At 40.4% G+C, this 22,514-nt stretch overlaps 1 protein-coding gene across 2 annotated transcripts in view; it reads right to left on the reverse strand.

The window, feature by feature from the left end:
• PLD5 (phospholipase D family member 5) overlaps nt 1–22,514 on the reverse strand; it is a 427,217-nt gene that overhangs the window by 217,517 nt on the left and 187,186 nt on the right. The window contains exon 2 of one of the 2 annotated variants that reach the window (XM_086342686.1): nt 7,573–7,709. In XM_086342686.1, coding sequence (XP_086198812.1) covers nt 7,573–7,709 — 137 coding nt within the window. Of the gene's footprint in view, nt 1–7,565; nt 7,710–22,514 lie in introns of both variants that reach the window. The other variant, XM_086342687.1, reaches the window with a different exon arrangement.

Genomic DNA, 22,514 nt, shown 5'->3' on the forward strand with positions numbered 1-22,514 from the left:
AATTAAGATACGAAAAACATAAAATAGGGAAGCCAGCTTTCTAACAGAGAAACTGTAAAATTTATACAATGTCTATAAAGTGTGTGTGTGTGTTTGGTGGTGGAGGTGCCCTATTAAAGTGAGTCTGCCCTTACTATACTTTTTGTAGCCAAACCTTGGTGGTCTAGGCCACCCTTTATTAGAGAACAATTATTATAACTTACCCTACTCCCCTGGTGGCTCAGTGGTAAAGAATCCACCTGCAATGCAGGAGATGCAGGCTTGATCCCTTGGTCAGGAAGATCTCCTGGAGTAGGAAATAGCAATCCGCTCCAGTATTTGTGCCAAGGAAAATCCCATGGACAGATGAGCCTTGTGGGCTATAGTCCATATGGTTGCAACGAGTTGGACATTACTGAGCAACTGAACACATATATAGTAACTTATACGTTAATTACCCAGCCTAAAATATTACATGGGTCCCATTTTATACAGACCCAAGTCCATTCACTTTATGGTAAAAGCAAATTACTGGGTTCAGGAATTGTGGGGATTATATATATATGTATATGTATATGTATATATAGAGAGAGAGCTAAAGAGAGAGAGACTGAGTTGGTCCATTCCCATTCCCTTTATGTTTCAGACCAAATGGGCACAAGCTAAAATGGATATGCAGATTTGTGAGTGAGCCCAAGCAGGCTAGTAGTCACCCAGACCCATGACTGATGCACAAGGATGAGAGGCAAGTGTGAGGAAGCCCAGGAGCAGGGGTTGACATAATTAATAATTACCTGGATAGAAATGACAGCAAACATCCATCAATATGTTTAGAAGTCAACAATAGCCCACCTAGAAATGTATTTAGCTTGTTTATTGAGAGTTTACATTACTATAGTTTATGGGAATTGGGCTTGAGATGGAACAGGAACAAGGTGAAAAGTGACTCTGTGTGCATTTATCCACAAGGTGTGGTAAAGAAAAGTCCTTCTTCTAGTAAGTGTCTAATGCGGTCTCTAGTGGGGCAGTAACAATCCAAAACCACTGATGTAGGATTCGTCCAGGGGAGAGAGGTATAACAGCAAAATGAAAAATGGAGGTCTCTCATCTGAATGGGTGAGTTCCACAGGTGAGCAGGTGTTCTGCATGTGAGCAGCAGTGGGAGGTAAGTTCCAGCATCTCTGGTCCCTGGGGATGTGACATGTGGGAAACATCATAGTGCATAGTTATATCTTGCGGGAATGGTGTAAAATAATTAGGGCCACTAGTGAACCACAAATTAGCCCAAACACAGGATGTATACAATCTCAACTGGCCATTTAAGTCATTCTTGACTCTCAATAATGCCCCAGAGCCTACTGAAATATAATTTCTTGGTAAAACTAGAAAATCTGCCTTTCACCCTCTCAGGTGATCAAGTGACGTGGAAGTTTATATTACTAGGGACTTATTAGCAATCAAAAACCCACAGGAAAATGATGGAAAGTACACATAAATTCAGTACAAGGAGACAGAGAAATAGGTCAAAGTCATTTACCGAGGTCAAAAGACCTTGTTTCTGAGCATAAAAACTGAGGTTGGTTGAAATACACTTTGGAAGATACATTTAGAGCAGTTATTTTATTGACTCTTATGGAAAACTATAATTGAGGGTATCATTATTCTACTATTAGAACAGTATTACAGAAGCTAAGTAATAAAAGAAACACAAGCTGGAATCAAGATTGCCAGGAGGAATATCAATAACCTCAGATATGCAGATGACACCACCTTTATGGCAGAAACTGAAGAGGAACTCAAAAGCCTCTTGATGAAAGTGAAAGTGGAGAGTGAAAAAGTTGGCTTAAAGCTCAACATTCAGAAAACGAAGATCATGGCATCTGGTCCCATCACTTCATGGCAAATAGATGGGGAAACAGTGGAAACAGTGTCAGACTTTATTTTTCTGGGCTCCAAAATCACTGCAGATGGTGACTTCAGCCATGAAATTAAAAGATGCTTACTCCTTGGAAGGAAAGTTATGAACAACCTAGATAACATATTCAAAAGCAGAGACATTACTTTGCCAACAAAGGTCCGTCTAGTCAAGGCTATGGTTTTTCTGTGGTCATGTATGGATGTGAGAGTTGGACTGTGAAGAAGGCTGAGTGCTGACGAATTGATGCTTTTGAACTGTGGTGTTGGAGAAGACTCTTGAGAGTCCCTTGGACTGCAAGGAGATCCAACTGGTCCATTCTGAAGGAGATCAGCCCTGGGATTTCTTTGGAAGGAATGATGCTAAAGCTGAAACTCCAGTACTTTGGCCACCTCGTGTGAAGAGTTGACTCATTGGAAAAGACTCTGATGCTGGGAGGGATTGGGGGCAGGAGGAGAAGGGTTGACAGAGGATGAGATGGCTGGATGGAATCACTGACTCGATGGACATGAGTCTGAGTGAACTCTGGGAGTTGGTGATGGACAGGGAGGCCTGGCGTGCTGCGATTCATGGGGTCTCAAAGAGTTGGACACGACTGAGCGACTGAACTGAACTGAACTGAAGTAATAAAAAGAAGAGAAATAAAATAAATCAGGAAATAATAAATCACAAATTGGATAATATTTATTGGGAGATACATGTTTTAGAGAGACATATAAAAACTCAACAAAGAAAGACATGTTGAGTGGGCGGTATGACTCAGAGCGGGAATCTTTCAGAGGACAGAAAGGTATTTAGGCTAGCTAGTAGAGATAAAATGAGTTAAAGTAATATATTTAGAAAAGAGTACACTGGGTAAAGAGACCTTGGAAAGGGGATGTCAAAACAGTGAGAAGCTGCTGACAGACTGTAGGATGTCTTGTATTCTTTCAACTTTCAGGAGTGAGGAGAGCTACAAACACAGAGGGAGCTTAATTACAAAGGTAATGAGATCTCAGCAAAGGTTGCACTGAGCAAGCAGCACTCTTTAAGATAATGACACCATAAGGAGAAGAACATAAAAAGAAAACTTTTCGAGTGAAAGTGTTAGTCGCTCAGTCGTGTCCAACTCTTTGTGACTCCACGGACTATAGCCTGCCAGGCTCCTCGGTCCATGGGATTCTCCAGACAAGAATACTGGAGTGGGTTGCCATTCCATTCTCCAGGGATCTTCCTGACCAAGAATTGAACCCTGGTCTCCCACATTGCAGGCAGATTCTTTACCATCTGAGCCCATATGAGGAGAAGAACACAAAAAGAAAACGATGTGAGTGAGTAAAGGGTAACTGGAAGCTGAGCATCATGTGACTTCCTCAGCACCACCTTGAGGCTGAAAAGGTTAATGACAGGAAAAGGTCATGAGAGGAGGACTAGAACTTTGTAGAGAAGGGCTAAGTTGAGACTGGTATGCTGGGACTTCTGCAGATTGGTGGTTTTCCCCCCTAGTCTATATCAGCACTAGCGTACTCAGTGGGTGCATCTCCAAACAATGTTACTTCTTTTACCTGGGACATCCCTGCTTCAAGGAACCCAGGACTGAAGAACAAGGAGCTCACTCTCTCTGCAAGCAGGTGGCGGGGGTGAGCAATGGCTGAGGATGCCCTGAGAATAGGATGGGCGGGACTAGGAGTCAACCAGTTTAAGAACTGGCAGCATGGTTGAGGCACAAGATCCAAGGAGGCAAGTAAGAGTACAGGATGCTACAGTAAGTATCCAAGACACACTGGTCATGGTCTAAGAAATGGATAAAAACAAAACGAAACCAGAAGGGGCTGGTAGTATAGGAGGAGGTTTAGGGAAAAGGGAGATTGAATATGCAAATCAGTAATAGCCAGTCCACATATATATATATATATATATGTGTGTGTGTGTGTGTGTGTGTGTGTGTGTATGGATATATATATATATGGTAGAACTCTGACCTCATAACCTGCAGCAACCTGCCCAGGAAACCAACTTCTTATCTATAATAACCAGCCCAGGAAGTCAGCCTGCTCTAAGTCAGACTTGTAGGAAAGAGGATTGCTATCTCTAATAATAATCCAGGAAACTAAACAATAACTTCTGAAATCAAGATAGCCATAACTTGATTAATAACTGCCATCTTCCCTAATTTTTGTCCCTACTTCCAATTTAGAACCAACCAGAGAAAACAAATACATACCCCTAACCCATCACGTAGGATGCCTGCTTCTAGCTAGCCTGCCTCCAGCTCCACCAGGCCAACAGGGCACACCACGATGAACTTCCCCCTCCGCTGCCTGCCTCTGAGTCTCTGCTAAAACACAAGTGACTGAGGTGAACTGCCTTGCCACAGCAAGCTCTGGATCAATAGCTCTGTTCTCATGTTTACTTCACTCGTTCTCATACGTTCATTCTCTTTGTTTACCTCCACAGAATCAAAGACTACTAAAATCAAGATGAAGAGTAGATTCAGGATGAGTGTGAAGCTGGGGGGCGGTGGTGGGAAGGAAGCTAGTTGCGACTAGAGAAGGGGGATTCTGTATGCTTAGGAAGGGACAGGGAGAGGGCTGACATTTATATATTGCTTGTTATGAGTTTCCTGTGGCTTGGTTGTAGATTTATACAATTTACTGAAGCCTCATAAAACCTTGTGAGAGAGATTTTGTTTAATCTACCATTTTAAGGGAAATAAAACTAAAACAGTTTTCATAACCCATCAGGAGTGGAGGGGCATCCAAAGCCAGGTTTCCTCTTTCTACTCTGCCAGGCCACTCCCCTAAACCTCCTCTGGCTTTCCCACTGCACTTCTGACCACAGTCACCATGACTGTCTCATGAACTATGTTGCAACTCCTTGTTCAGTCCTTTGTTGCTATGCAAAAAGGTGAATAACATAAATTACATATCTTGCCCAAGTTTACACAGTCAGTAAGTGGTGGAATGTACATTTGAATCCAAATCTTTCAAATTTCAAAGTCCATGGTCTTTCACTACATTAAGCTACTTGGGAGGTAGAGCAGTTTGCTGGCAGGTGCAAAGGCAAAGTGGACACTAAATGTATTGACTTGAAGTAGTTAAATACAGTAAAGCTAGGGTATTGAAAATTTTTACAGTTACTAATGATGATGGCAAGAGATGGGACTGGTGGTTCGAAGGCCTATTGTTGTTTAGTCACTCGGTCATGTCCGACTATTTTGCGACCCCATGGACTGTAGCCAGACAGGCTCTTCTATCCATGGGATTTCCCAGGCAAGAATACTGGAGTGGGTTGCCATTTGATTCTTCAGGGGATCTTCCTGATCCAGGAATCAAATCCACATCTCCTGCACTGCAGGCAGATTCTTTACTGCTGAGCCACCATCCCAGCCCAGAAGGTCTGTTAGCCAGGTACAAAAGGAGGGAGTCCTGGAAGTTAGATGGTAATGTTGCCTATAGTGATAAGGAGATAGTGACTGACATAAGAAAAGTTCATCAAATTAAAATGAGAACGATTGATGGTGGGGAATGGACTGTCCCACTGGAGACTGGGATTGGATAGGGGTTTAAGAAATTGCAGTTGCCTTGCCTCCACCCTGTGCTCTGGAGAGAGGAGAAAAAGCAGAAGCTTCTCAGGATGAGGACAGGAGGAAGCCAGACATAACCTAGGCAGATACACAAAAGTGACAAGGCTGAGAATGCAGGAGAAAAGAAATAAGGAAGATCTGGAGGGGCTGCAAGTTCTGGAAAAGAGTTGCAGGGCTTCCAGGGTGGCACTAGTGGTAAAGAATCTGCCTGCCAAACAGGAGATATAGAGGCTTGGGTTCGACACCTGGGTTGGGAAGATCCCCTAGAAAAGGAAATGGCAACCTACTTCAGTATTCTTGCCTGGAGAATCCCATGGAGAGAGGAGCCTGGTGGGCTATACTCCATAGGGTCGTAAAGAAACGGACATGACTGAAGCAACTTAGCACATGCAACCTAGAGATCAAGGCAATAATTGCAACTACCCAAGGAAAAGAAAGCAGGAAAATGGTTGGTAATTGGAAGAATACATTCTAGATGGAGGGAGAAGCAATATTGAGTCATCAGGATTTAGTTATTGATTAAGATGGAAGAAATAACTAGGTCAAATTCCAGTTGTATGAGTTGAAAATTAAAATTAGATTAAATTTTATAATAGATTTCTCCAAGTGAAAATAGGCATAATTTGAAGGTTTCCCCTTTTTTTGTTGTAAAAAACATATAACTCATAACGTTTGTTAAAAGATCCTAGGTATTTTGTCTTATGGAAGTCATTACAGTTTGATCTTTACAAAGTTGCCTTCTAGATTCTGGAATTTGCCATTTAAAGTACTCAGCAGTCTTCATTACAGGTGAGGTGAGAGGGAGGGGCTGAGCCACCCCCGTGAATAAGTATGAGTCACTGGCCCCCTGCCCACAGTGTGCTTATATGTGTCATGTAACAGATTAGCACAAGGTCATGACGCAGACAGTTTTCAGGAGGAACATAATGATGATCTATTGCTTTTCTATTGCTTTCCTGATAATCCCAATATAATTTTCCTCCCAAATTCAGTCTGGGAAGTAAACATATTTAGGAACACCTATCTAGCATGAAGGAACAACCTAAAATGTATACTGATTTCTCTCTTGTACCCGTTCTATACAGCACGGTTGCCTAGTAATTAAACTATAATGTATCATGGGTTAAAAAGAACCCCAAATTTCTATTGTCTTATCCAGATTTTTTTTTGTTGGACATTCAACCCTCAAGGCAAAATATCTAGGATAAAAACTTACATATATATTACTAGGCTGTGGTTGATTTTAAGCTAGAAAAGAGGGGCACTTTGACTAATGCTTTTCAAAGGGAAAAAACAATATTTAAAATTCATTACAAGCACTAATTCCTAATAACCATGTAATTTTATGGCCTCACTTTGACTCTGCAGCACACAAACATAAAAATAAACCTCTTGTTTCTCTGCCACATCTTGGTACTTTTTTACATTCTCCTACGAACCTCAAAAAACAAAGTAGCACCTAGGGAGGAGCTGGATGAGGAGATTTATGAGGATAAAACCATGCTATGATGGCTCTGCAGTCAGAAGTGACCCTAGGGAAATGTTATTTAGTGTACTTGAAGAAAAAATAATACAGATATGTAACAATAAAGCTGTTGTAATTTCTGGATAGAAAATAAACTTTGTGCTAAACTGGGACAGACTGAGGAAGTGCATGTCTTCTCATAGATATGCTTATTTATTTGATCCCTAATTTTAAGTTGGAATTTTCCCTGAGATGTGTGTTTAACTTCTGATTAACAACAACTAGCATGGCGTCCTCAGTCTGTGGAGGCTTTCATTACTGCTGAACTTATTATGGAACAAATCAAAACCTCACACACAGAGGTCTCCAGAAAGGCAGGTTGTTGCAAAATTTCATTTTGTCAACACACTCTGTACAGAATATTCCCAAACTGTAAAGTGAAGTAAAGTATGATTCATTTTTATTCCCTTAGTCTAAATAAATGTAAAATCAGCAGTGGACAGTGACTCATGCCTCAGCTTAACCCAATAGGCAGTTAGGTGCTCATGTGTGTTTATGATATTTGTCTCTCACTGTCCAGGACCCCCTCTGATTTTCTCACCCACTCCCTAAAAGAGAATTTTTAAATTTCTGTTTGTTACCTCTTACCGACATTTATTTTGACAATTTTTTTCTGACAGTCCATCTTCATCCTCTCCCATGATATCCACAGCTGAAAATATCAATGCAACGAGAATGGCAAAGCAGCACACCAGCGCAAAGATCACGATGCACTTCTGCTGGGACTGCAAGAGAGAAAGAAGATAAAGAAAAGTAAGTGAAGCAGCTTTGGCTTAGGAACCTCAAGCTGTGACAGCTTTTTTAAAAGTTCCATGCAAAACCCTTTGGGGAAGAGTTAGTTTTGTTGCTGCCAGAGCAGCACTACTCTCTGGGTGAAATGTCTAAGACCTTTATGCTTATTCCTTAACATAGCTTTCAAACCCTTGCTAAATATGTAATCTATTAAATAATTCAGCTGCTACATCAAGACTTCCAAATGAATTCGCTCTTTTTCTTTCTAATCAAAAGTAGTCCAGAAAAGATGACTATAAGGCCCATTACTGCAAATTAAAAATGAAACACAAGGTACCTCAGTAATTATTCTCAGTTCCCTGTTACCACCACTATGCAAACTGCATTGAAACTCTGTATCCTCTCACTTTTCCCATCTCATCTTCTTCTTAAGATCTTTATGGTGCAATGACTTCAGGAAAGATGCCCTCTGTGGTCAGGATGAATTCTGCACTTTGACCAAAAAACTGAATCTATCAGATGCCAGCATCATGGGTCTTTAGGCGACATCATGCATTTCAAAACACTGAATAAAATCTTAACCAACGTTCATAGTGTTGATATGATTTTCACTTAGAAACCCAAGCCCAAGTTTCAGGTGTCAAAATAAATCATGTCCTTATCTTTAGGCCCAAGTGTTATAATGTTATCCCTATATCCAGGGGTTCATGGTCAAAGGTGGCAGAAAATAAGGCTATGTTACTAGGCAAGAGCCATGACCACTGGGACAAATAATTTTGCCTACATTCCTTTTATTAGATAAATTGAGATGGGGAGAAGAGGAGAAAGAACCATTTTTAAAAATATTTTTTGCAGCTTCTAGGGAGTATTTTCAGAAGGAGCAAGAGTGACCTTTGACCAGGCAGCCAGGAGTACTCTCTTAGCAATGGAACACATATATGCACAGATATGCATGCACACGCACATGGATTTCAGAGCTTTGGTGAAACCAGCTGGCTTTGTTTCCTCCTACCATCCTCCTGCCCTTCATCCCTGCAGCCACATGGTCTCCAAAGAATCATGGAATCTTCTAAAGTACAGTGTCCAGTTTGTCCAGGGGCAGCCTCAGGTTACAGATTACACAGAAAGATGTAGTTTGGAAATAACGATGTTTCTGTGACCAGGCACCATCAGTTCAAATGGTTGTTTCTTTCTAGTGTTTTCTAACCTTCCCTCAGGTCTCATCTCACAGAAGAACCTGTTCCAAATCCATTCGTGCCTGTCATTATGTTCTACTGCACATTCGGGGATAAAGTGGGAGAAAACACAAGTAAGATATACCATTGATCTTTAACCACATGCTCTGGGTATCTCTAGGGCATGGGTTTTTTTATTCCTTCCATCTACAAGCAATAAGCAAAGAGCCTAACAAATAGAAGGTGCTCAAGAGGTGGTTATTGTATAAACAAATACAGGGTGAATGAATGAAATGAAAATCACCATGCAAATGGAGAGCAACAAGAGATTTCTTTCAGTGACCTTCCTGAAAAAAAAAAAAAAAGGTTCATTTCCACATTTTGGTGACTGTAAATCTTGCAGCTCATTCTTTTTCACACTGTTTGGGAGCTAGAGGCAAATCTATGGGCCAAGCTTATCAACTCTGCAAAATTCTGCAGAACAGATTATGCATTCATCCTTGCTCCTTTACTTGGCATTCATCCTTGAATCGTCACTAATTTTATTTTTAAGAAGCAGCACTGTAAACTTGTTGAAGGCTCAGACTTTAGAAAAAGATTGCTTGGATTCTGCCACTTAATAGTTGTATGCCCTTGGGCAAGTATTTAGTCTTTATGCTTTAGATTCTTTGTCTGTAAAATGGGCATAATAACAACAACTGCCTTATAGAATTGTTATTAAAAATTAAATTAAATAAGATGCTTTATGTAAGTACTTAGAACAGTGCCCCCAAAATAAAGAGCACTAAATGAGTGCCATTGTTAGTATATTGTACTAACATGCATCTCTGTAAGCTGAATTTTGAACCAGTTCATATAGTGGGTACTGTATGCAGGTCAAGAAGCAACAGTCAGAACCAGACATGGAACAATGAACTGGTTCAAAATTCAGAAAAGAGTATGTCAAGGCTGTATATTGTCACCCTGTTTATTTAACTTATATGCAAAATACATCATGTGAAATGCTGGGCTGGATGAATCACAAGCTGGAATCAAGATTGCTGGGATAAATATCAACAACCTCAGGTATGCAGATGACATCACCCTAATGGCAGAAGGCCAAGAGGAACTAAAGAGCCTTTTGATGAAAGTGAAAGAGGAGAGTGAAAAAGTTGGCTTAAAACTCAACATTCAAAAAACTAAGATCATCACTTCATGCAAATACATGGGTGGAGGGGGTGGAGAAAACACTGGCAGATTTTATTTTCTTGGGCTCCAAAATCACTACAGACGGTGACTGCATTTATTAAATTAAAAGATGTTTGCTCCTTGGAAAAAAAGCCGTGACAAACCTAGACAGCATAATCAAAAGCATAGACATTACTTTGCTGACAAAGGTCCATATAATCAAAGCTACGGTTTTTCTAGTGGTCATGTCTGGATGTGAAAGTTGTACCATGAAGAAGACTGAGTGCTGAAAAATTGATGCCTTTGACCTGTGGTGTTGGAGAAGACTCTTAAGAGTCCCTTGGACAGTAAAGAGATGAAACCAATCTTAAAGGAAATTAACCCTGAATATTCATTGCAAGGACTAATGCTGAAGCTCCAATACTTTGGCCACCTGAGTTGAAAAGCCTACTCATGGCATCACCGACTCAATGGACATGAGTTTGAGCAAACTTGGGGAGATAGCGAAGGACAGGGAAATCTGGCCTGCTGCAGTTCATGGGGTCGCAGAGTTGGACATAATTTAGCAACTGAACAACAGCAACAAATTCTTAAATAATCTAAACTTCTAACTTAAGAACGTAGAATTTCTTTTAAAAAAAGGCAAGATAAAATGAAATTGGAGAAATGGAAATAATACAGACCAAAATTCATTTAAAGAGAAAATTGAAAATACCAAGAAGATTTAACAATGAAACAAAAGCCTGGTTCTTTTGGAAGATCAATAAAACTGATAAATTTTCAGCTATACATATATGAAAACAGAAAGAAGACACAAATTGAAAAAAGCTCTATAAAGTCACATAAAATGAACCATAAAGAAGGTAATATTATGAATAAGTTGAAATTAATCAGTGTAGATAAAATGGACAACTTTGCAAAATAAAATTATTAAACCTCACTCAACAAGAAACAGGTAAACTTAATACCCTTATATCAGTTAAAGGAAATGAGTTTTTAAATTTAAAACGTTCACACAGAAGAAACTCCAAGTTTAGGTGGTATCATTTTAGAAATCAGTTCAGTTCAGTTCAGTGGCTCAGTTGTGTCTGACGCTTTGCGACCCCATGGACTGCAGCATGCCAGGCTTCCCTGCCCATCACCAACCCTGGAGCTTACTCAAACTCATGTCCATTGGGTCAGTGATTCCATCCAACCATCTTATTCTCTGTCATCCCCTTCTCCTCCTGTCTTCAATCTTTACCAGCATCAGGGCCTTTTCCAGTGAGTCAGTTCTTTTCATCAGGTGGCCAAAGTATGGAGTTTTGGCTTCAGCATCAGTCCTTCCAATGAATATTCAGGACTGATTTCCTTTAGGATAGACTGGTTGGATCTCCTTGCAGTCCAAGGGACTCTCAGGAGTCTTCTCCAACACCATACTTCAAAAACATCAATTCTTTGGCTCTCAGCTTTCTTTATAGTCTAACTCTCACATCCATACATGACTACTGGAAAAACCATAGCTTTGACTAGACAGACCTTTGCCAGCAAAGTAATGTCTCTGCTTTTTAATATGCTGTCTAGGTTGGTCATATCTTTTCTTCTAGGGAGCAACTGTCTTTTAATTTCATGGCTGCAGTCACCATCTGCAGTGACTTTGGAGCCCAAGAAAATAAAGTCTCTCACTGTTGCCATTGTTTCACATCTATTTGCCATGAGGTGATGGGACTGGATGCCATGATCTCAGCTTTCTGAATGTTGAGTTTTAAGCCAACTTTTTCACTCTCTTTCACTTTCATCAGGGGGCTCTTTAGTTCTTCGCTTTCTGCCATAGGGGTGATATCATCTGCATATCTAGGTTATTGATATTTGTCCTGGCAATCTTGATTCCAGCTTGTGCTTCATCCAGCCTGGCATTTTGCATGATGTACTCTGCATATAAGTTAAATAAACAGGGTGACAATATAGCTTTGACATACCCCTTTCCCCATTTGGAACCAGTCTGTTGTTCCATGTCCAGTTCTGTTGCTTCTTGACCTGCATACAGATTTCTCAGGAGGCAGGTCAGGTGGTCTGGTATTCCCATCTCTTTCAGAATTTTCCACAGTTTGTTGTGATCCACACAGTCAAAGGCTTTGGCATAGTCAATAAAGCAGAAATAGATGTTTTTCTGGAACTCTCTTGCTTTTTCAATGATCCAACGGATTTTGGCAATTTGATCTCTGGTTCCTCTGCCTTTTCTAAATCCAGATCAAACATCTGGAAATTCATGGTTCACGTACTGCTGAAGCCTGGCTTGGAGAACTTTGAGCATTACTTTACTAGCGTGTGAGATGAGTGCAATTGTGTGGTAGTTTGAGCATTCTTTGGCATTGCCTTTCTTTGGGATTGGAATGAAAACTGACCTTTTCCAGTCCTGTGGCCACTGCGGAGTTTTCCAAATTTGTGGCATATTGACTGCAGCACTTTCACAGCACCATCTTTCAGGATTTGAAATAGCTCAACTGGAATTCCATCACCTCCACTAGCTTTGTTTGTAGTGATGCTTCCTAAGGCCCACTTGACTTCACATTCCAGGATGTCTGGCTCTAGGTGAGTGATCACACCATCATGATTATCTGGGTCATGAAGACCTTTTTTGTAGAGTTCTTCTGTGTATTCTTGCCACCTCTTCTTGATATCTTCTGCTTCTGTTAGGTCCATACCATTTCTGTCCTTTATTGAGCCCATCTTTGCATGAAATGTTCATTTGGTATCTCTAATTTTCTTGAAGAGATCTCTAGTCTTTCCCATTCTGTTTTCCTCTATTTCTTTGCATCGATTTTAGAAATAAACATTATCAATTCCATAAAAATTTTTCCAGAAAATGGAAGAGAGGGAAAATCTTCCCAACACATTACCAAACACTTAAAAAAACTTTTTTCTATTGTTTAGTGATGCACTGCCTAGAAAACCAAGACACTACAGTCATATTGCAACATTTATTTAATGTCTACCCCACTCAAAAGGAGCACAGGGAGGGATCTGCAATGGCCATAACCTCAACAGGGAACAGAATTTCTCAGTTTTCTTCAGAATTTTTACAACAATTGCAGAAGATCTTATACATCTGAGCACATGTTGAACTGAAAGATAAAACTCCAGCTACACAGTCTGCCTTTTTTTTTTTTTTTTTTAATGCCTAATACAGTTCTCCCAGTGGTACTTAAGGGTGTCCCTCTTTTAGGAAATTTTCAATCTTTTTGCCAGACCAATAATGAAAATTATTTCTACAGTAACATAAGGCTTATATTTTTTCCCTTTCAAGGACATGCAAATTCATTATCTGATCATGCATGAATTTTCTACCTTTTGGTCTTTTTCACTAAATTGAGCTCTTTGAGTTCTACAATCTTGCCTAAATCTACATGCATGGCATGGCAGACATGATCAATAAACATTTATTGAATAACTGATGAATAAATAATAAGGGGAAAGGGCTAAAAAATCAAAATGGTGATTGTTGTTTTTTATAACCCTGTTTATTTATTATTTATACACTTTCCCATGGATTCCCATAACAGAAGAAGTTTTATTTGTAAAATTGAACATGAAAAAAATTAAAGAGATCAAAATTAGCTAACACAAAGGATAACACTGTAGTGGAGATGGCATCTTTTCCAAAATATCAGGACGGAAAACAAAAACTCAAGTTTGAGTCAACATGTTAACTGAGCACAAGAACCTACTCCCAATATTATACTAAATCATTAGAGATGAAGAACAGATATAATAATGATAATGATAATTATATAATAGTGTTTGACAACTAAAAGTTACCTTCGATGGACAAGAAATTTTGAAGATTTACTGTAAATTAGATTGATCAAGGAGATCAAAGCCAAGACAGATATACATACATACACAGTAAGTCACTTCAATTGTGTCCAACTCTGTGCGACCCTACTGTAACCCACCAGGCTCCTCTGTCCATGGGATTCTCCAGGCAAGAATACTGGAGTCGTTGCCACTTCCTATTCCAGGGGATCTTCCTCACCCAGGGATTGAACCCATGTCTGTTACTTCTCCTGCCTTGACAAGTGGGTTCTTTCCCACTAGTGCCACCTGGGAATCCCCAAGACACACATGCTGCTGCTGCTGCTAAGTCGCTTCAGTCGTGTCCGACTCTGTGCGACCCCATGGACTGCAGCCCACCAGGCTCCTCCGTCCATGGGATTTTCCGGGCAACAGTACTGGAGTGGGGTGCCATTGCCTTGGAAAACACAAACAGCTATAAAGGAGAGCTCTAAGTGTAGAGGTGATAGAATGAACTGGAAGGAACTTTGGAATGACAGACACTATACAGGCACACCTCAGAGATATTGCAGGCTTGGTTCCAGACGACTGCAATAAAGTAAATATCATCATAAAGTGAAAATGAAGTCGCTCAGTTGTGTCTGACTCTTTGTGACCCCGTGGACTGTAGCCCACCAGGCTCCTTCATCCATGGGATTCTCCAGGCAAGAATACTGGAGTGGGTTGCCATTTCCTTCTCCAGGGGATCTTCCCTACCCAGGGATCGAACACAGGTCTCCCGCATTGCAGGCAGATGCTTTAACCTCTGAGCCACCAGGGACAGCAAATATCATAATAAAGTAAGCCACAAATATTTCAGTTTCCCAGTACTTATAAATTTATGTTTACACCATAGTGAAGTCTATTAAGTGTAAAATAGCATTATGTCTAAAAAAACAATGCACATATCTTCACTAAAAATGCTTTATTGGCACTAAAAGTGCCAACCATCATCTGAGCTTTCCGTGAGTCATCATATGTTTGCTGGTGGCGGGTGTTGCCTTGACGTTGATGGCTGCTGGCTGATCAGGGTGGTGGTTGCTGAAGAATGGGGTGACTGCAGCAATTTCTTAAAATAAGACCGTGTAGTTTGCCACATCAGTTGATTCTTCCTTTCGTAGGTGATTTCTCTGTAACGTGCAATGGCAATGTTATCTTTTACCCACCATAGTACTTCTTTCAGAACTGTGGTCAGTCTTCTCGACTACTGCCATGGCTTAATCAACTAAGTTTATGTAATAATCTCAATCCTCTGTTGTCATTTCAACATTCTTCACAGCCTCTTCACCAGGAATAGATTCCATCCCAAGAGACCACTTTCTTTGTGGTTTCTCATTCATAAAAAGCAACTCCCCATCTGTTCAAGTTTGACCATTGCAGTAATTCAGTCACGCTTTCAAACTCTACTTCCAATTCTAGTTACTTCCTTCAACGAAGTCTTGAAACCCTCGAAGTACACTTAGAATGTTCAGTAAACCATGTTGTAAACAGATTTGATATCATCTAGACTCAGTTGTTCCATTCATAGAGCACAGGCAGAGTAAATTTAATGTAATTCTTAGGGGCCCTAGGATTTTTGAAATGATAAACGAGCACTGGCTTCAACTTAAAGTCATTGGCTTCCTCTAACAAGAGAGTCAGCCTATCTTTAGAAGTTCTGAAGTTAGGCATTGACTTTCCTCTATAGCTATTAGGGTTCCCTTATGGCTCATCTGGTGAACAATCTGCCTGCAATGCAGGAGACCTGGGTTTGATTCCTGGGTTGGGAAGATCCCTGGAAGAAGGGAAAGGCTACTCTCTCCAGTATTCTGGCCTGGACTGTATAGTCCATGGGATGGCAAAGAGTCAGACCCGACTGAGTGACTTTCACCTTTTCACTATAACTATGAAAGTCCTAGATGGCATCTTCTTCTAATATAAGGTTGTTTTGTCCACACTGATATGTCTTTCAATATATCATAGTAAGCCCAAGTCCTTTCTGCTTACTGTCATTGGAGATTTTTTTCTGAAGTCAGTTGGTTAACACTGCTTCATGTTTCTTATACAAATTATTTTTTCCCAATCACAGTAAAGGTTGATATGTCATCCAACTGGGGGCAAAAGAAAAAAATCTGTCATTTCATATAGCCACCTTCATTAATTATCTTGGCCAGATCTTCTAACTTCTTGCAGCTTCTACATCAGCACTTGCTGCTTCATCTTGCACTTCTGTTATAGAGATACCTTCCTTCCTTTAAGTTCATGAACCAACCTCTGATAACTTAAAACTTTTCTTCTGAAATTTCCTTGTCTTTCTCAGCATTCATAGAATTGAATATGCAACCTCAAAGTTGCATCTTCCTATATACAGAAAAGTGCTAAATTAATTAACTCTGCACTTAATGACCACATACTTGCAGTCTGTAGATCTGTATTGTGGAGGATGGGCAAAGAAGTATAATACAATATGATCTATACCTCTATGGGGCTGGGGAGAGGGATGTGACTGTGATCCATTTCATGGAAGAGTTCCATCAGTTCTGTTCAGTTCAGTCACTCAGTTGTGTCCGACTCTTTGCGACCCCTGAACCTCAGCATGCCAGGCCTCCCTGTCCATCTGAGCAGGCCAATTCTGTTGCCTCCCACCTTCTCTTCTATGCACATCTAACTTCTGGAATACAGAATTAGGGATTTCCTCTATACTCATCATGAAGAGAAACAAGGTATTTTGAATATTAGTGAATGAACAAGACTGCTTTATATGAGTCCATAAGAAGCAGCCAATATTTAATGGCTAAAATGTTATACTTTCATGTTCTTTGTGCCCCCACTTCCATTATAGATAAAGTTAAACAAAAAGTAATAACAAATTGACAGCTGGTCTTTGAAAAGTTGAGGGCTTATTCCTCAAAAGCCCTGTATTCTACACTCTGCTTTTAACGAGCTGAGAAAAAGCTCTGAATCTTTCAATATATCAAAGTAAGTCCAAGTCCTTTCAACTTACAGTGAAAGTCAGTTGGTTAAGACTGTTTTATGTTTCTTTTATAAATTATTTCCTGATCACAGTAAAGTTTGATATTTTATCCAGTTGGAGGCAAAAGAAAAATATTACTGACAAAACTCAACAATCTTTATTTTAAACTACTTAAAATGTAAAGAAAAGCAAGGATTGACTTTGGGTATACCAGTGAAGTGAGCAAAAAAGCAAATTTTATCTGTCATCCCCTGTGTTCAGTTTCCTCTTATTTGAAAAAGGAACACACATGCACACACACACACACACACACCACAGTTATAAAGGGGTGTGTTTAGGGAAGCTTGGAGTTGGAGTGGGATGGAACTTAAAGCCGTCTAATCTTAATTTGCCACTCAGTGCAGGGGTCTCATTGGCAACAACACCATGCTTCTCTAATAAGACACTTCTAGCTACCAGTCTCCCTACTTAATGAGTCAGCACTAATTTCTGAAAGTTCTTCAGTTCAGTTCAGTCGCTCAGTCATGTCCGACTCTTTGCAACCCCATGAACCCCATGAACCCCATGAACCGCAGCACGCCTCCCTGTCCATCACCAACTCCCAGAGTCCACCCAAACCTATGTCCATTGTCGGTGATGCCATCCAACCATCTCATCCTCTGTCTTCCCCTTCTCCTCCGGCCCTCATTCTTTCCCAGTATCAGGGTCTTTTTCAATGAGTCAACTCTTCGCATCAGGTGGCCAAAGTATTGGAGTTTCAGTTTCAACATCAGTCCAATGAACACCCAGGACTGAACTCCTTTAGGGTGGACTGGTTGGATCTCCTTGCAGTCCAAGGGACTCTCAAGAGTATTCTCCAACACCACACTTCAAAAGCATCAATTCTTCGGTGCTCAGCTTTCTTTATAGTCCAACTCTCACACCCATACATGACCACTGGAAAAACCATACCCTTGACTAGATGGACCTTTGTTGGCAAAGTAATGTCTCTGCTTTTTAATATGCTGTCTAGGTTGGTCATAACTTTCCTTCCAAGGAGTAAGCGTCTTTTAATTTCATGGCTGCAGTCACCATCTGCAGTGATTTTGGAGCCCAGAAAAATAAAGTCTGACACTGTTTCCCCATCTATTTCCCATGAAGTGATGGACTGGATGCCATGATCTTAGTCTTTTGAATGTTGAACTTTAAGCCAACTTTTTCACTCTCCTCTTTCACTTTCATCAAGAGGCTCTTTAGTTCTTCACTTTCTGCCATAAGGGTGGTGTCATCTGCATATCTGAGATTATTGATATTTCTCCCAGCAATCTTGATTCCAGCTTGTGCTTCCTCCAGCCCAGCGTTTCTCATGATGTACTCTGTATATAAGTTCAATAAGCAGGGTGACAATATACAGCCTTGACCTATTCCTTTTCCTATTTGGAACCAGTCTGTTGTTCCATGTCCAGTTCTAACTGTTGCTTCCTGACCTGCATACAGGTTTCTCAAGAGGCAGGTCAGGTGGTCTGGTATTCCCATCTCTTGAAGAATTTTCCACAGTTCATTGTGATCCACACAGTCAAAGGCTTTGGAATAGTCAATAAAGCAGAAATAGATGTTTTTTCTGGGAGTCTCTTGCTTTTTCGATGATCCAGAGGATGTTGGCAATTTGATCTCTGGTTCCTCTGCCTTTTCTAAAACCAGCTTGAACATCTGGAAGTTCACAGTTCTTGTTGACATGCAAAGACATTCAGTGAACTGAAGCATATCTTGGATTGCCATGACTAATGCCTATCCAGATGGCCCCTTTCCCTCTTACTTCTTCCAAACTCTCTTTGCCTCTTTTCCTCCTCCTCCCCTCCCCATCCCTTTGTCTCCCTCATTAGTCTCTCTTTTCGGACTTCCTTCTATCCCTTATCTCTTCACTGCTTTCCATCTCTGCCACTGTTCTTACTCTTTTTCAAAACTTCCAATCCTCTCCCCCTACACATCCCAGTCTTCTCCTGTTCCTCTGCTCCCAACTCTCAATCCACTCTGGAGCTTCTGTGGGAATTTACTCTCCTTCCACCCTGATTACCAGGAAGGAGCCCTGAAAAAAATACAAATAATAATATCCTGAGGCAATGGATAAAGAAATGCACTTTTGTAATATAGACAAGTCAAGTCATTAAGAGTAGAAGGGAGAAGGGCAGAGGTAAATATTTTAGTACATACTTTAACAGATTTCAACAGAATTCAAATCTTGTTTAATTAACAGCACTGTAGGAAAAATGTTTTCTACTGCTTTTACATATACCAACCTGTCCCTCTCCCCAAACCATTAATTTATCAACTTTCTTTTTCAAAGACTCAGGCAAAAAAGTCCATCACAAGCCACACATGTGGGCATAGCTACTTTCATATACCTAGCAGGATAATCTATAAGAACACTGCTTTGTGAAGCCAGGGAGAATGTAGCAATATCTGAACAAAGCACCACTTTGAGCCACGGAACAATCACTTTCTGCAAAGAGAGTGTGGTCTCAGGCTGAAAGGAAGCTGAGTTGAGTTGCTGTCAGGCTATACATAAATCTCCCTTTGGTTTAGCCATTCATAGCAATTGCTCTTCAAGCTTTCATGCCTTCCTACCACAATATATTTATCACTCCCGCAAAAGCAAAACAAAACACCTTACAAATTCTGAAGCCACAAAATAAATTTATTAGAAGATCATAAGAGAACCTCTACTCAATGTTCCTAAATGGGAAGGAAATTAAAAAAAGAGAGAGAGAGGATATATGTATACATTGGAGAAGGAAATGGCAATCCCTCTAGTATTCTTGCCTGGAAATTTCCATGCACAGAGGAGCCTAGCAAGCTACAGTCCATGGGGTCGCAAAGACTCAGCCACGACTGAGCAACTGAGCACATATGTATAAATAGAGCTGATTCATTTCACTTACAGTAGAAACTAATACAACATTGTAAAGTAACTATACTTGTAATAAGAATTAATTTTAAAAAAGATCAAGGAACTGGGAAGAGAAAAAGAGTAAGCATGGTTTTCACGTTCTTTCTTTTCTTCCTTGGAGCAATGCTCCATCAATCTCTCCATTTATCACAAAGGCTGATGTGGGTTCTACTTCCTTATCAAGGTTCCATATACATGGACAGGGATAACTATCACCAATTACATATGGCTTTAGAGTTTACAAAGCCGTTATGTATACAAGTCTGTATACATAACTTGTATGTATACCCTGCTTCTCCTTTCCTGATCTTCTGTCTTTGGGTCATGATCCCTGAGCTGCCCACACCTACCTTCAGAGTCCTCAGGCAGTGGAATCAGGCTAGATGTTTGTTTAGGGCTGTTTCTGGGCAGAGAATGTCAGGAGTGATAGATCCAAGCCCTAGGAACTATGCTGTCTAGTTTTCTAAAAGGTCTAAGTAGTGTTTCTTGCACTGCAAGGACATCAAATTAGGGATTTCATAGCGCTTGCCTTACAGAGCAGAGTTTAATTTTTTATAGTAAACACAGCTTCTCCCCACAAAAGCACCTGAGAATGGCTGCCTTGCTATTCATTCTAAGCAATGGAATCTCATATTCTACATTAGGAACTTGACCTAGTCCCAGGACAGCCTCACATAGGAGGCTTGATATCCTGGGGAAACAGTGGTAGATAAATAAACAGACAAATAACTCAACAACAACAACAAAATAAACAACTTCATTAAAAAGTGGGCCAAGGACTTGAATAGACATTTCTCTAAAGAAGATATACAAATGGTGCTAAACATCACTTTGCTGCTGCTGCTGCTAAGTCGCTTCAGTCGTGTCCGACTCTGTGCGACCCCATAGACGGCAGCCCACCAGGCTCTCCTGTCCCTGGGACTCTCCAGGCAAGAACACTGGTGTGGGTTGCCATTTCGTTCTCCAATGCATGAAAGTGAAAAGTGAAAGGGAAGTCGCTCAGCCGTGTCCGACTCTTTGCGACCCCACGGACTGCAGCCCACCAGGCTCCTCCATCCATAGGATTTTCCAGGCAAGAGTACTGGAGTGGGTTGACATTGCCTTCTCCGAAATATCACTTTAGGGAAATGCAAATCAAAATCACAATGAGATACTACTTCATAATCGTTAGGATGGCTAGTATCCAAAATAAACAAAAAAACAAAAACAAAAAAAGTGTTTGTGAGGATGTGGAGTAGTTGGAACCCTTGAGCATTGCTGGTGAGAATGTAAACTGGTGATGACCCTATGGAAAATGATCTAGCAGTTCCTCAAAAAATAATAGAAACACTATATGATCCAGCCATTCCACTTCTAAATGTAAAGAATGGACTCCAACAGAGATTTTTACATCCATGTTCTTAGCAGCATTATTCACAACACCCAAAAGGTAGAAACAGTCCAAATCAATGGAGGAATGGATAAATAAATTGTGTCTTTAGCTATATCTGTTCATTTTGGAGATATATATATATATATATATATATATATACACACACACACAATGAAATATTATTCAGCCTTAAAAAGGATAGAAATTCTGATACATGTCACATCAGTGGATGAACCCTGAAAACATTATGCTAAGTGAAATAAGCTGAATACAAAAGAATACATACCATATAATTCTACCTATATTAGGTACCTAGAGTATAAAGAAAGTAGAACAGTGGATGCCAAGGGTTAGAGGGAGGGAGGGATGGGGAACTATTGTTTAAGAAGAATAGAGTTTTATTTTGCAGTATTAAAAGTGTTGTATGCATGGATGGTGCTGATGGTTGCACAACAATGTGAATGTACTTAATTCCACTGAATCATACACTTAAAATGGTTAAAACAGTAAACTTTATGTAATGTATATTATAAAGAAAAACCCAACAACCAACAACTGCTGGGTTTGGACTTTATTAGCTTTTCCTCTCTACTTAGGACTTTTTCTAAATAGTTCAAAGCCTTCCTCTTGGCCCCTGACTCATTCTTGGGTTGTCCACACTTAAGAAACTTTCTTCCACATTCCAGGAAGTCAATACTGGCTGACTTTAGATGGTACTCTTTGCTTCTCCTGCTGAGGAGATAACTAGCTAAATCCATTAGTCCAGCCGTGGGAGATATGGGGTAAAAAGCTTCCACTCCTGGTAAGAATACCAGGCACTTTTTTGGGGGGGGGGGTTCATTTTGTATACAGTGTTCCTGAGGTCACTTACATGCACAGGGTGAAGTTCTCAGGTGAAATATAACCTACCCAGTCACCCTTCAGATGGTGCCTATACCAAAGACACTGAAACCCACCAGGGCACTTGATTGCCTATCCTTTATGAGCACAGCCTATTCCTGTCTGAATGTACCTGGTTTCAGCTCCCTCTCAAATAAATCTCAGCTTGTTCCCTAAGATCCAAGAACTGTACAGAAAAAACCATGTGTATGTGTTGGGGAAGGGGAGCACAACCAGCCATTGCTAAAAATATCACAGTTGAGTTACAGTTAAGCTACCTTCCTTTCTTTGTTTTCTACTTTTATGAATTTTGTGTGTGTATTTTTTCAATGTCTTAGATTAAGCAGGAGCACATCTTATATTTCATACTTTTTGCAGCTCCTGTTTCTTTTTCTGATAGGCCTACTTTTCAGTGGTTATATTATTCTCCCTACAGTAAGTTTAGGGAGATACATGTGCCCAGCCACTTTCTACTGCCCTCTGCCTCCCTTTGTGCATGCTGGGCTGCTCAGT

The sequence above is a fragment of the Bos grunniens genome, chromosome 16, assembly GCF_055505025.1.
Source record: "Bos grunniens cultivar Pamir isolate PY7600 chromosome 16, Bosgru_T2T1.0, whole genome shotgun sequence".
NCBI lineage: Eukaryota > Metazoa > Chordata > Mammalia > Artiodactyla > Bovidae > Bos > Bos grunniens.